General features: G+C 40.0%; 1 protein-coding gene across 1 annotated transcript; it reads left to right on the forward strand.

Annotated features, from left to right (window-relative positions):
- The first annotated feature begins 2,640 nt into the window (after positions 1–2,640).
- SRI (sorcin) lies at positions 2,641–11,082 on the forward strand. The gene is made up of 8 exons (XM_032679064.1): positions 2,641–3,030; positions 3,797–3,880; positions 6,859–6,928; positions 7,645–7,688; positions 8,705–8,852; positions 9,011–9,124; positions 9,587–9,645; positions 10,379–11,082. The coding sequence occupies exons 1-8, from the start codon at positions 2,980–2,982 to the stop codon at positions 10,403–10,405; spliced, it is 597 nt and encodes a 198-aa protein (XP_032534955.1). The 5' UTR covers positions 2,641–2,979; the 3' UTR covers positions 10,406–11,082.
- Positions 11,083–12,449: the final 1,367 nt, after the last annotated feature.

Consider the following 12,449-nt stretch of genomic DNA (forward strand, 5'->3'; position numbering starts at 1 on the left):
TAAAATGTTAACACAGCTCAGCAGCCCTTCAGAAAGCAGGTGTGTACTCATTAATCTCCTCAAACACCCTTCTTTTGTAGCCTTCTTTTTTCTTAGATAAGGAATAAACAAATGCACCAGTGCAAACAAAATGCCTACCCAATAATCCATATAAAATACATCCCTTGGTTACATCTGTCTCCTAGCTCTTTTGCTCATGTATGTTTAAATACAAATAATGCTACAAATGCCAACTACTGAGTGCAATGCATTTGGGCCCCTCTCTACAAAAAAGACGTTGAGGTGCTGGAACGTGTGAGAGAAGGGCAACGAAGCTGGTGAAGGGTCTGGAGCACAAGTCTTGTGAGGAGAGGCTGAGGGAGCTCAGGGTGTTTAGCCCAAAGAAAAGGAGGCTGAGAGGGTTGTCATCCCTCAACTACCTGAAAGGAGGTTGGAGTGAGGTAGGAGTCAGTTTCTTCTAGCAAGTAACACAGGATAGAATGAGAGGAAAAGATCTCAGGTTGTGTCAGGGGAGGTTTCAGTTAACTGGATATTAGGAAAAATATCTTCACTGAAAGGGTTGTCGAGCATTGGACCAGGTTGCCCATGAAAGCAGTTGAGTGACCATCCCTGGGAGTATTTAAAAGACACATAGAAGTGGCACTGAGGGACACGGTTTAGTGGTGGGCTTGGCCATACTGGGTTAACAGTTGGACTCAATGTTCCTAGAGATCTTTTCCAACCTAAACAATTCTATGATTCAGGAGTCTCAGCAGAACTACTGCAAATGGAGGAGTACCAGGTATTTATGCTGAGTTAAAGCAAGAAAAAACCCCACCCCAAACTGAGAAACACATTTTACTTTTCTATACAACTACAGTTGTATAGTTTAGTATCTTTATCTACCAACTGGTCTGAATCTTATCTGGTTTTTTCTCACTGAAGCAGTTAAAAATTAATTTCTATTAAGCTACTGGCAATATATATATACTTCTCGATGTTTTGCTTATCAGTGTATAACTCTTCAAATCTTATCACTTATATTCTTTGCCACTTATTTTCAATCTTTCCACCCTTTAATATTTTTTATCACGGTTCCTAGGTCCTATTTTAATTAAGAAGGCTTCTTGCCTAGACATTAATATGTGTACTCTAACAAAGTTCAGCCCAGGGTCTCCAATAACCTGCACTACACGTGATTAAGGCTGGTGAATAAAACTATTTGACCACCACACAGTTTGATATCAACAGACGCTTAGTCAAATACTCTTGTGAGATATGTATTTCTTAAGCCAAAAAGCTAGCCAAGTTCTTGACTTTGTTTCTCAGCTGCCCTGAAAAGATGGGCTTCATATATGCTATCCTGTGTGATGAAGGTATTAAATAATGCTTTGTCTCTTTCATTTGGCAGCTCTATTGATTATTAAATTTCACAGAACACCACAGTACTTGTTTTCATGTCACTGGCAACTGTTAACAGTTATTAGTTGGTGCTTAAATAAATATATGCCATATAGATACTATCTGGAAGTCTTGTTTACTGGATCACTTAAAAGATGAGAAGGGTGACTCACTTTTAATAAAAAGTTTGCTATAAATTAGCATGCTCTAATTAATAAGGTCCTACTCAAGTTTACAAATTTCTTCAGAAATTACGTTAATAAACAATAAAATGTTATGTGTCCAAAATTCTGACAGTAGACCATTTACCCTTCCAGGTCAAATCAGTAGATTTGTTTCAGTCATATAGACTCTAGTCTATAGACTCTAGAAAATCATTTCTCATCGTTTTGAGACAGAATTAAATACCTCTCACCACGAGGGAGTTCTAATGTTTTGCAAATATGCAGTCCAGCTCAGACCAAGCTGAGGTCATTTCAGCTGATGTTGGTCCCCGGAATACAGAGTGGTCAGTGGGATCAAACCACGGGCTGTACCAGTTCCTCCAGGCGGGATGAGGATGTTGGATCAAAGCTGGGCCTCCTTCAGCTTCAGCTTCCTTCAGCTTCACTCCTTCAGAGTGGCCCCTGCCTGAACACAAAAGGGCTCCCTAGCTCCAGTGGCACACCGGCATTCCCCCAGTTCCTGCTGAATTTGGACCTACAGACCCAAGAGAAATCGTACAGCCTGTTATGTGTCTTGGGGAACAGGGACAGGTGCTCAGACTTTGAAGAGAAAGCTGCGGTACTAAAAGAGAACATGTAAGGATGCGTTCTGCGATACACGTGATATATATTCACGAACTACAGAGTTTGAGCTTTGTGGCCTTTTGGTAAATCACGACTGGGTGACTTTAAAGTAATCTGACATCAACTCAGCCGATTCACCACTGAGTCTGTTCAGAGCTTCCCTGGTGCCTTAGCGGGCAGCAGCCGACGCAGAGCAGCGCTGCCCCCGCGGTGTACCAGGGACCGGCCTCATCTCCGCTGCCCGCGGCCGCTGGCTCCGCGCCGCAGCCTCCTCCTCAGCGGAGCAGTGGTGTCCACGGGCGTGGCCTCCCACGGGTGTCCGTCCCCTGATGGCCGGGAGCCGCAGGCGGCCTGAACCCGCTACCCTTCACCGGCAGCTGCGGCGCCCTCAACACTCCCCGCCTGCATCCCACCCCGACGGACCCGCCCATCCCCAGAGACCCACATCACATTCCGCCGGCGGACGCCGGGAAGGGGCCACTCCTCCTCCCTGTACGGGCGGGCCCGAGGCAGCGCCGCGCTCCGCAGGCACTGCGGGCAGGAAATGCCTCGGGGCGGGCGGCCTGTACCACCACTATGGAGGGGGGAACGTTAGAGGAGAGAAAGTTGGACGGCGTGGTCCCTCGGCTCCCGATGGCACCTTCCCGGTGACAGAAGGCTGCCGTTTTTCCCGCAGGGGCGGCAGCTTCCAGCTCCAGCCCTTCCCGGAGCCCGCGGCCCGCCACTGCGCCCCCCTGTCTGGACGGGTGGTTGCGGCCGGGCGCGGCCGGAGCCGTGGCCGGGGCAGGGCCGGTGCCAGTGCCAGGCGAAGATGGCGTTTCCCGGGCAGCCCGCGCCCGGTGGCGGCTTCTACCATGGCGGGGTGAGCGGGGACTGTCCGGCCTGAGGGGGGGATTTGACTCTCCGGCCCAAGGGGGATGTCCCTGTCCGGCCTGAGGGGGGATGTGGCTCTCCGGCTCAAGGGGGGTGTGACTGTCCGGCCCATGGGGGGATGTGGATGTGGCTGTGCAGCCCAAGGGGAAGGGGTGAGAGCCGTGTGAGGCGGGGTCTTGCCCGGCCTCCGGCCGCCGCTCCCACCGGGAGGTGCTGCAGGAGCCAGCTCGGGGCTGTGCCCTCGGGAACGGGAAGGGAGAAGAGGAGGGACACGGCCGGCACCTGCTGCTGAGGGACGAAAGTCAGTGCCGGGGATGTCATTCCGTGATTTTCAGTTAACGGTCAGTTTTACTTAAAGGTTTTCACACTTAATGCATATTCTTCCAAGTATTTTCCCTAGAGATCTGTCTTGATCAGTTTTTCTGAAGTGGAGAGAAAAATCTGCAGTGCCTTAGTCTTTCTTTAGCACCCCAATTTCTGCTAATGGTACACTAAAATTAAACTTTGATGAGATTCAGTAGACTGTATCTAGATCAGTGGATTGCTCCGGTGCAATATTTTACACTGATCTGCTTACATTACAACAAATTAGTATATCAATACTAAATTTAAAGTTCGTGATTTTTTATAAGGAATTTCTTTTTTGATTATTTTTTTTTTTAGCATGGTGTGTGTATATAAAACCGTAAGTTGATCAGTACAGATTCTTAACTGAATCACTGATTTAAAATTACTTTTCTTCTTGATTACTATAGTATGGAGGAGCCCCAGGAGGACCAGCATTCCCTGGACAAGCTCAGGATCCTTTGTATGGTTATTTTGCTGCAGTAGGAGGGCAGGTAAACTTCTAAAATGTTATTTGCTTCTTGATTTTTTTTTCTGGGGAATATTTTCTACAGTAGCCTTTGGAAAGAGGAATGCCAATATTTGCACTGAGAAAAACTACTATTTCAAATTTAAAAAAAAAAAACACCAAAACCAGAATTGTTTTACTTAGCCCATTTGCTATATGTAGGTGTGTCACTCTACAATATAGCTGTATACACACAGGAACTCTGCAGCTTGAATAATGCTGTTAGTTTTTATATTGTGTGTGTAAATACATGCATATATATATGAACATATGCTTGTATGACAGTATTTCCTATATAGGTATATACAGGGTCTATATAGATGCATGAAATGTAACTGAATCTTGGCTCAGCTCTGGTCTGGTGAATGCTGTCAGATTCAGGACAAAGAAACCAGAAACAATGGAAATCATGGGCTGTGGAGATGGCCTGGCTAAGAGCAGGAAATGCTAATAGGAAAGAGGTCATTACATGATCTTAATAGACTTGCAAATGGAAGAGCAGTCCTGAGTTGTTCCAATATCTGGGTTTACTGGTAGCATAGAGTGATTATGCTTTTAGAGGATAGCATTCACAACTTTCTTTTTTTTTTCTTCCCTTTTCTTTCCATCATTCTGCAATGCATTTTGAATTTCTTTCCTGTAATTTTGTGGCATATATATTGGGTTTGTATGGTTATGTACCGTACTAGATAAGTAAGATAAATGTTGCTTGAACTATACTACAAAGTCTAGGAGCAATTAAGTCAGGTTTATTGAAGTTCTGTCTTTGTTGGCCATATGTATAACTGTTTATTGCACACTTGTAGGATGTGTGCGGATCTAAAATTCTGCTCCTGGGTCTGTTATCCACAGGTAGACATAACCACAACATGACAGTTTGAATTCAGCAATATTAACTGATGTTCAAATCCCCACTGTAATTTGGGCTAGTTTTGTTCTCTGTGTTAACTCTTTTGAGTTAATAACGTATCTCACAGACTATATCTTACTTCTTTATAACTGCTTATGAAAATATTTAGACTGCGTGTTTTTGTAGTAAAGGAGAACACTGGAACGGCCTGTGTGTAGTGAGGCCTCTCTGGGAAGGTGGAGCCCAAGCTCAGTTCTCCTGAATGTGCTGACAAATTGCCTGCCAGCTGAGATGCCTCTGCATGCAGGTGCCACCTGGATGTGTGCCAGGAGTCAGCAGTGGAGCCAGTGACTGACACTGGAAGAGTGAATAAGCTCCTAGTGTAAAGAGAAAGGGAGGTAGCAGCAAACAGGATGTGGAGCTGTGGAGAAGCGGTGACAGGAACTGGACATCAGCAAAACGTAGACCGTTCCCAGTCTTCTCAAGTGAAGCCTGGTTACGGAAAGCTAGGGAACCAGTGGGTTGATGGGTATGATCAAGTTATAGCACTTTAGAATACTGAAGTTAGTCCTCTGAAATACTTTATATTTGTAGAAATCATTCCTTACTGAAATAAACTGGGTAGCTTTTGAAATGTTATCCTTGGAATTGGAGGTGTCAGTTTTAGAGACCAGTGGCAGTGCAGAAGTAAAAACCCTGTAAGGAGACAGTGAAATAGAACAGATAAATTATCAGCTGCCATCTGTGCAACTCTGTAAAAAGTCACATCTCAGTTTCCCCTATGTACTTACTGTAGAATTAGTAGGTTTTGATTATGGTTTGCTGCTCTCTGTGTTGGTTTTTATGCCTATATAATATATAATGGTATCTCTGAGCTTTCTTTGATGTAGTTTACAACAGAGATCTTGTCTTTGATTTATTAGTTTACTTTGTTTACAGAAGAAAGTCAAAAGTATTGTTTCAAATCTTTATTCAATGTAATCGAGTCTGTCTTTGTAGGAAGTAATAATTTTATTTTATTTTAGTCTGTTTGCAAAGCCCATATGCCTTGTCTAGTTTAATTGCTTATGTTCTACTTAAAAAAAAGCCAAGGATCTTTTTGGTAATGTTAATCTTGATTACAGATCATGCTTGTCTGTTTTCCTCTATTTTAAAGTTATGCAGATCCTACCTTTGCTTCAGAAGCTATAAAGGCTTTGAAGAGATTTGCTACTTAATATTCCTGGCTATATATCTTTTTTTTTTTTTTCCCTGTGAACATAAAGTGTTAAATACATCTGTATTGTTAGACTATGGAATAGATTGGAAGCAATTTTGGGTTTAGGTTCCCTTTACTTTACATAGAATCAAAACACTGTTGCTCTTTTTTCAGAGATTGTCAAATATTGTTTAACATAGTAACTACTACTTGTCTTATAAATAATGATACTTCATTTTTGAAAGCTATCTGGCTGTGCTGTTCTCACCATGCCATTTAGTAGCATATCTCTGTTCTTATAAAAGAATAAAAATAAAAAAAAAAACTTAGCAGATTTAAAAGCATCAGGAAAATGCTGAAGCAAATAAATTTGTTTCAAATACAAAGCAATTTTCTTTTCAATATTTAATGCTTTAGAGAAGGGGCATTTTTATATCTACAGATATAATGTTCCCTTCCTGGATGAGGTTAAATTAAACTCTCTGTGAACCAAACTTCATGTTGGGTGTGGAGGAATAAAACCTAGAATTCCAGCTCCACTTTTGGCAGATCATTGCTTTCCGTGAATTGGCAGTTGTTTTCTCTATTTGGCCTTGAGCAGGATGTGTTGAAAGTGCACCTTTTTCCAAACCGTGCAGATAGGTATCTTTTCTGGGTTTGTTTTGTTTTTCTTTTGAAGTTCTTTGCCTTCTGCTTTTGTTTGTTCTGATAGCAACTGACTATTTCCAAAACACCCCCAGATTTTTTAGTTTAGATTTGTCAGTCTTAAAGCTGTCTTGAGAATAGGTTATGTATCTGGATTCCTTTTTGAAAGGGTAACTAATTTAATGCTACTGGAAAGGGAGTGGGTTCTGGGAATAACCAGACGGGGAACGGGAATTAAAACAATAGCTGATACCTCTTCTATTATCCAAAGGATGGACAAATAGATGCTGATGAGCTACAGAGATGTCTCACGCAGTCAGGGATTGCAGGAGCCTATAAACGTAAGTTAATGATTTAAATAAACAAGCAGATCTAAGGCATAATAATTCTTCTACCATTTACTAGAAAATGCTTGTAGTGGTGCCTTGTCCAAAGATGTCCATGATAAATGGGTTTTCCTTTCATGTGGACAACTTGGCAACATAAATTCTCTGTACTCAGTTCTGTGCACATAATACTCCCCTTGTCAGCGTCTTTAATTTACCACTGCTGGGCTGTGGAGTCGGAGAAGTGTTTGTTTTGTAATGGACAGACAGTTCTTAAAAAGGTGTTTTGCTTTGGTTGAAATGGAGCTTTGATATTGACCAAAATCTGTGGCAGGACTCCTCTGTCAAGATACCTCCTGTTCCGTTTACAAAATCAGGCTTCTGTGAGTGCAATTGGCTTGCTCAAGCCGTGTCTATGGTGGAATATAAATGACCACTTTGACTGAAGCACAAAACTGTTATGCATTGATATATAAGTAAAATAATTTTAAATATAACTTGAATTGCCTCCAGGTTGTCTACTATCAGTTTTTCTGACAAGTAATGGCTTTTACTTGGATCAAAATATAGTATGGTTGTATACAGGGGAACCAGTTATATAATACTTTATACGTCAAATATACTATCAGTATATAATTTAAATATATAATAAATTTAAAATTTTACATTTGGACAAAACTGAAAAGTATGCTTTTAACATAATTTATTTTTTGTTTTTCTAATTTTAACAGCTTTCAACTTAGAGACTTGCAGACTTATGATCTCAATGCTGGACGTATCCTTTACTATGAAATGTAAAAATTTTTGCATTATATAAGCAAAGATAAAAGGGTGCCAGAAATTTGGGAAATGCTTGCCTTTACTTGATAAGTATTGTGATCATTATGATTGGGGAGCTACTTCCATTCTTACTGATTTTAAAGGATGAAGAAATAATAATAAAAGAGTCTCGGTGACTGATCTTCTTACAAGTGGTATTCCTCTAAGCCTGGGGAACTCTTTCTGCATTCATGTATGAAGAATCAGGTCTGGTGGCACAGAATAGAGGTTTGTGCAAATCCCTTATTGTGCTTTTCAAATAGGACAGCTTTCCAGTCCTTCCAAATTAGTTTTAAACATTTGTACTACACAGCCTGAATAAGCAATCTAAGTCCCCCTAAATCGTGTTCTTTGAATGAATCAGGTTTGAATATTTAATAGAGTGGTATATGGCACTCGGTGGTAGGACCTATGGAAGACGTAGGTATACTGTGTAAGGTACACCTTGGAGTCTTTTTAGCCAAAGCTTAAATTGTTATGTTAGAATGTTTTGCTGCTTCAAAAGAAAAAAGAATAAAGGAATCTTTCTTAAAAAGAAAAAAGCAGAAATAAAACTGGAAGGACTCTTAGCTCACCTTGAACAAACTACCTAGAATATGAGAGAACTGATATTATTATTATAACTTAATTTTTTCTTTGGCATCTGTTTTTATTTCAGATATATATTCTATTGGTTACAGTTATATACCAGCAGGTTAAAGAGAAGTGTGTGAACTAAGTTAAATTCAGAAAGAGCAAAGAGTTTTAGCAGGTTTCAGTGGGGAGAGGAGGTTCTCTGACCTTTGGATTTGGGCAAAAGTATTATCTCCATCTCTGCTGGGGATGCTTTAGGTAGTTTCCTACCAGAAGAAATGAATAATAGTAAAATGATATTAATATTGACCTTCAAGTAAGGGTTTATAACTACAGAGAGATGGCTTGCTTTGTTTGTTTGTTTTTGTTAAGAAGTGGTTTTCTTAGCTTTGAAATCAGAGAGATATGTCTGGCACACTGGGATTTAATGAGTTTAAAGAACTCTGGGCTGTGGTCAATGGCTGGAAGCAACACTTTGTAACTTTTGACAGTGATGGAAGTGGCACAGTGGATCGTCAAGAACTGGAGAAAGCCTTGATGAATATGGGTAACTTGGGAAATATTCTTGCTTCTGACACTACTTACACCATTTCCCAGTATGAGTTATCACCCTGCAGTAACTGACATGATATTTACAATGAAAAATGCATTGGAGTCTGTTAATTTACCTGTGTTTTGAAAATAGGACTTTTTATTTTCAAATAGGATTTAGACTGAGCCCACAGGCTGTGTCTGCAATCACAAAGCGATACAGCACTCACGGAAAGATTGCATTTGATGATTACATTGCCTGCTGTGTGAAACTCCGAGCTCTCACTGGTATGCTGGATTATAGCCTTATTACTATCATTTCCATAATATACTTTTATTTAATAAAATCTGACTGCTCACTTATCTTAAGTTCAACTTTTGTGTACTTCAAATTAGGTTTCCTTCAATAGTCTACAGGCAGAACTGGAACAGCTCTTACTATAGATAAGGATTTTTTAAATTCCAATGGAAAAATGGACTTAAAACTAATGCAGGGTTTACTCTAGAGGCTAGAAGAGTTATGTTATCAAAATTAGGAAACTGTGTTTATTAACAGAATGTAAAGGCTTGTATATGATAAATACAAAAATTTAGAATGGGAAATTAAGTCTTGGAATGAATTGCAGTATTCTTTATCAGTTCTCATTCATGTGACTTGGGGAATTTTAGAAAACTACTATATGTTTTTAAAAAATGTATTAACTGTAATTTTTCTTACCTGGTTTCTGTTTTCTTAATGTATTTTTGCAGAATGCTTTAGAAGAAGGGACACAACTCAGCAGGGCTTTGTGAATTTCCAGTATGATGATGTAAGTGAATTTTAAGGAATACATTAAAATTCCAGCATAAAACCAAGGAAAAACATAAAACAGAAGACAATCAGTAATGATTTGAATTTGTGCCTATCGTCTCTACACTTCTCTACTTTGTGTAGAGAAGAGACACTTAGAGCCCAAAAGTTCTGGGGCTTGTTGAGTATTGTCTTAAAAAGTTTTCATGTATTTTATAGGTTTCTATAAAATGTTGTTGTGCTCTTTTGTCGGGAGTTTTTACCAGCCTGGTTCAAGAAGATCCAAGAAGCTACATTGCTTGACAGCATCACTTTCTGTGACTGTCTTTTCATTTTTTTATTTTAAGGCTTGGTAGGCATTTTTCCCAGGAAGGGTTGGCAGAGGTCTGGTGGGGACAGACACAAATCACACTCAGTCAGGCTTGTGGTTATTTGCCTCCTGGCCACATTTGTGCAGGAAAAGGAGAAAACTAGATTCAAACCTTCCTGTTTTTTGGGGTGGGGTTCTTTGCTTGTTGTTTTGTTTGGGGTTTTTTTTGGTGGGGGAGGGAGGCATTCATTGGGGTTTATTTTTGTTATCATTAAGGAGGTACTTTGTTTTTATTAGCTATTTACTGATTTTTGTACTTAAAGTTTTGTTGTTCTTTACAGAATTTCTTTACAGAAAAGTGTAGTGACAATGAGTATTGTAGGAGAAAAAGTGAAAACTTTATCTCTGCCTTACATCTAATACGTGGTTTTCCTCTTTTTAGTTCATACAGTGTGTTATGAGCATCTAAATCAAAAGGAAGCAAGCCATGGATGATCATGATTTAACATTCCAGTTTGTGTTTTGCTTTGCCAACTCTTCCAATGATTGTGTATCTCAGGATTGGAAACTGCATATTTTATGAAGTACCGCTTTACACACATTTTTTTAGTCTTGATAATGAATATGAACTACTCACGTACTGTTGTCTATCACTTCCAACCTGTGATTATTAAAGATGCTTTTATTTTTATAAACTTGCAATTCACTATGTATAACTCAGATCGTGCAAATGGTAAGATTTTCTGTGTTTACTTTTTTCCCATAATGCACTAAAACCAGTTTCTGGAGTGCAACTTACCTTTTCTGTCTTAAACAGTAACATGTATGACTTAAGATGATGACTTCTTTTGTCTTTGATGGTGTAAGACACGTACAAACTGAAAGGGCTTTGGAATGGTCATTTTACACTGGTCTGTTAGAGCATCAGTAAGTTTTTGTTGCTTATTTTGTCAGCTGTTTTCAAGATGAATTTGTGACACCATGCACTGAGTGTGAGACTACCTGCTGGAACTTCTCATAAGCAGGGATGCAACAAAACATAGCAGAGAACTCTCCTAGCTGCATGCTCTGGTATAGGGGCTTTTGTTCCTATAAGATTCTTGCTCTGATTGTGTCACTATATAAAATACTTTTAAACATCCAAAAGTTGTTCCATGTCAGTTTGTACATCAACTTTCCCTTTTAACAATTAACTTCTAAGCTGGCAGACTTCAGTTACATGTAAATGAATGTTTCTATCTCCTCCACTTTAAACCCTAACAGGTAGGGTTTGCCTCAGTATGCCATCTAATGTACAAGGGCCTAAACCCACTACAAAAAAATTCTTGCCAGATTAGTCTTTCAGATCACAGCAGTAGTTACCAATGCTGTAGCATGCTCATGAAAGCACATACAGAAAGACATATAACAGAAGTAATCCTCAGAGCAGAAATCTTGCTTGAAGATATTTTTTATACCCTACCTTGCTAAGAATACTATAAAATTCAGGTCTCTAGTTTCTGGGCTATAAATTCAAAGCAGGCTGCTCTCGCCTAAAGAAGCAACTCATACTTACTACTTAAATTTAGAATCCTTTGGATATTGCTTCTAGTTTCATTTCAGGAGCTAGTTCTCTTTCTGCATAGACAGCATTATACTTTCACATTCTGATAATTGCACATTGTCCTGTTGCACGTAAAGTTGGGAAACAGACAGAACGCTACAGAAAGCATTTCTGATGTAGTGACCAAAATTCATAAAGGTTCATCTGAGTCAAGTAGCCAACATCAGTTTTGCTGCAGTCCAAAATTCTGACAGCTGACAAGGTTAGGAAGAGTATAAACCAAAGGCTATTCTTCCTCTAGGGACTTGATAAGACCATTTTGCTTAAATACAGTATTCATCCTTACAGTGTTCATTTTACCCTAAAAATGATGAGGTATCTTTACCAAAATGCTAATTACCCCCAGAGTTTTTCTCTACCTCTGCTTAGTTGTGTTTCTGGTCTTGTAGTGGCTTTGCTGGGATAGAATTAATTTTCTTTATGGCAGCCTATAGGCTGCTGTGTTTTAGATTTGTGACTACTCAGCATCAGTAGCACAGCAGCATTTGAGCTGTTGCTGGGCAGTGCTTGCACAGATTCAGGGCCTTCTCGAGTTCTCAGTCTGCAATTTCAGTGAGTAGGCTGAGGGGGGGGGGGAATGGAATGGGGAGAGCTGACCCAAATGGGCCAAAGCACTCAAGGCCCAAGGGCCCAAGACTCAAGTCTTTCTCAGTTTATTTTGGCACCAGCCAGCTACTGGGCAGTGAAATGCTGCAGTGTGAACCAGTAGGGTTTTCTTCAGTGATCTTTGTAAACTGGAAAACAAATTGTAAACTGGAAAAAAACATTGTTCCAAAACCAGGAGAAAATTCTAGCTTACTCAAGAAAAAAAAATGTTTTTTGTTCTCCCATAAGCATTTTAAAAATCCATCATATTCATAGGGACCAGTGGGATAAATCATCTATCATGTTTAGACACAAACTAAGCTAA

This window comes from Chiroxiphia lanceolata, chromosome 1 (genome assembly GCF_009829145.1).
Source record: "Chiroxiphia lanceolata isolate bChiLan1 chromosome 1, bChiLan1.pri, whole genome shotgun sequence".
NCBI lineage: Eukaryota > Metazoa > Chordata > Aves > Passeriformes > Pipridae > Chiroxiphia > Chiroxiphia lanceolata.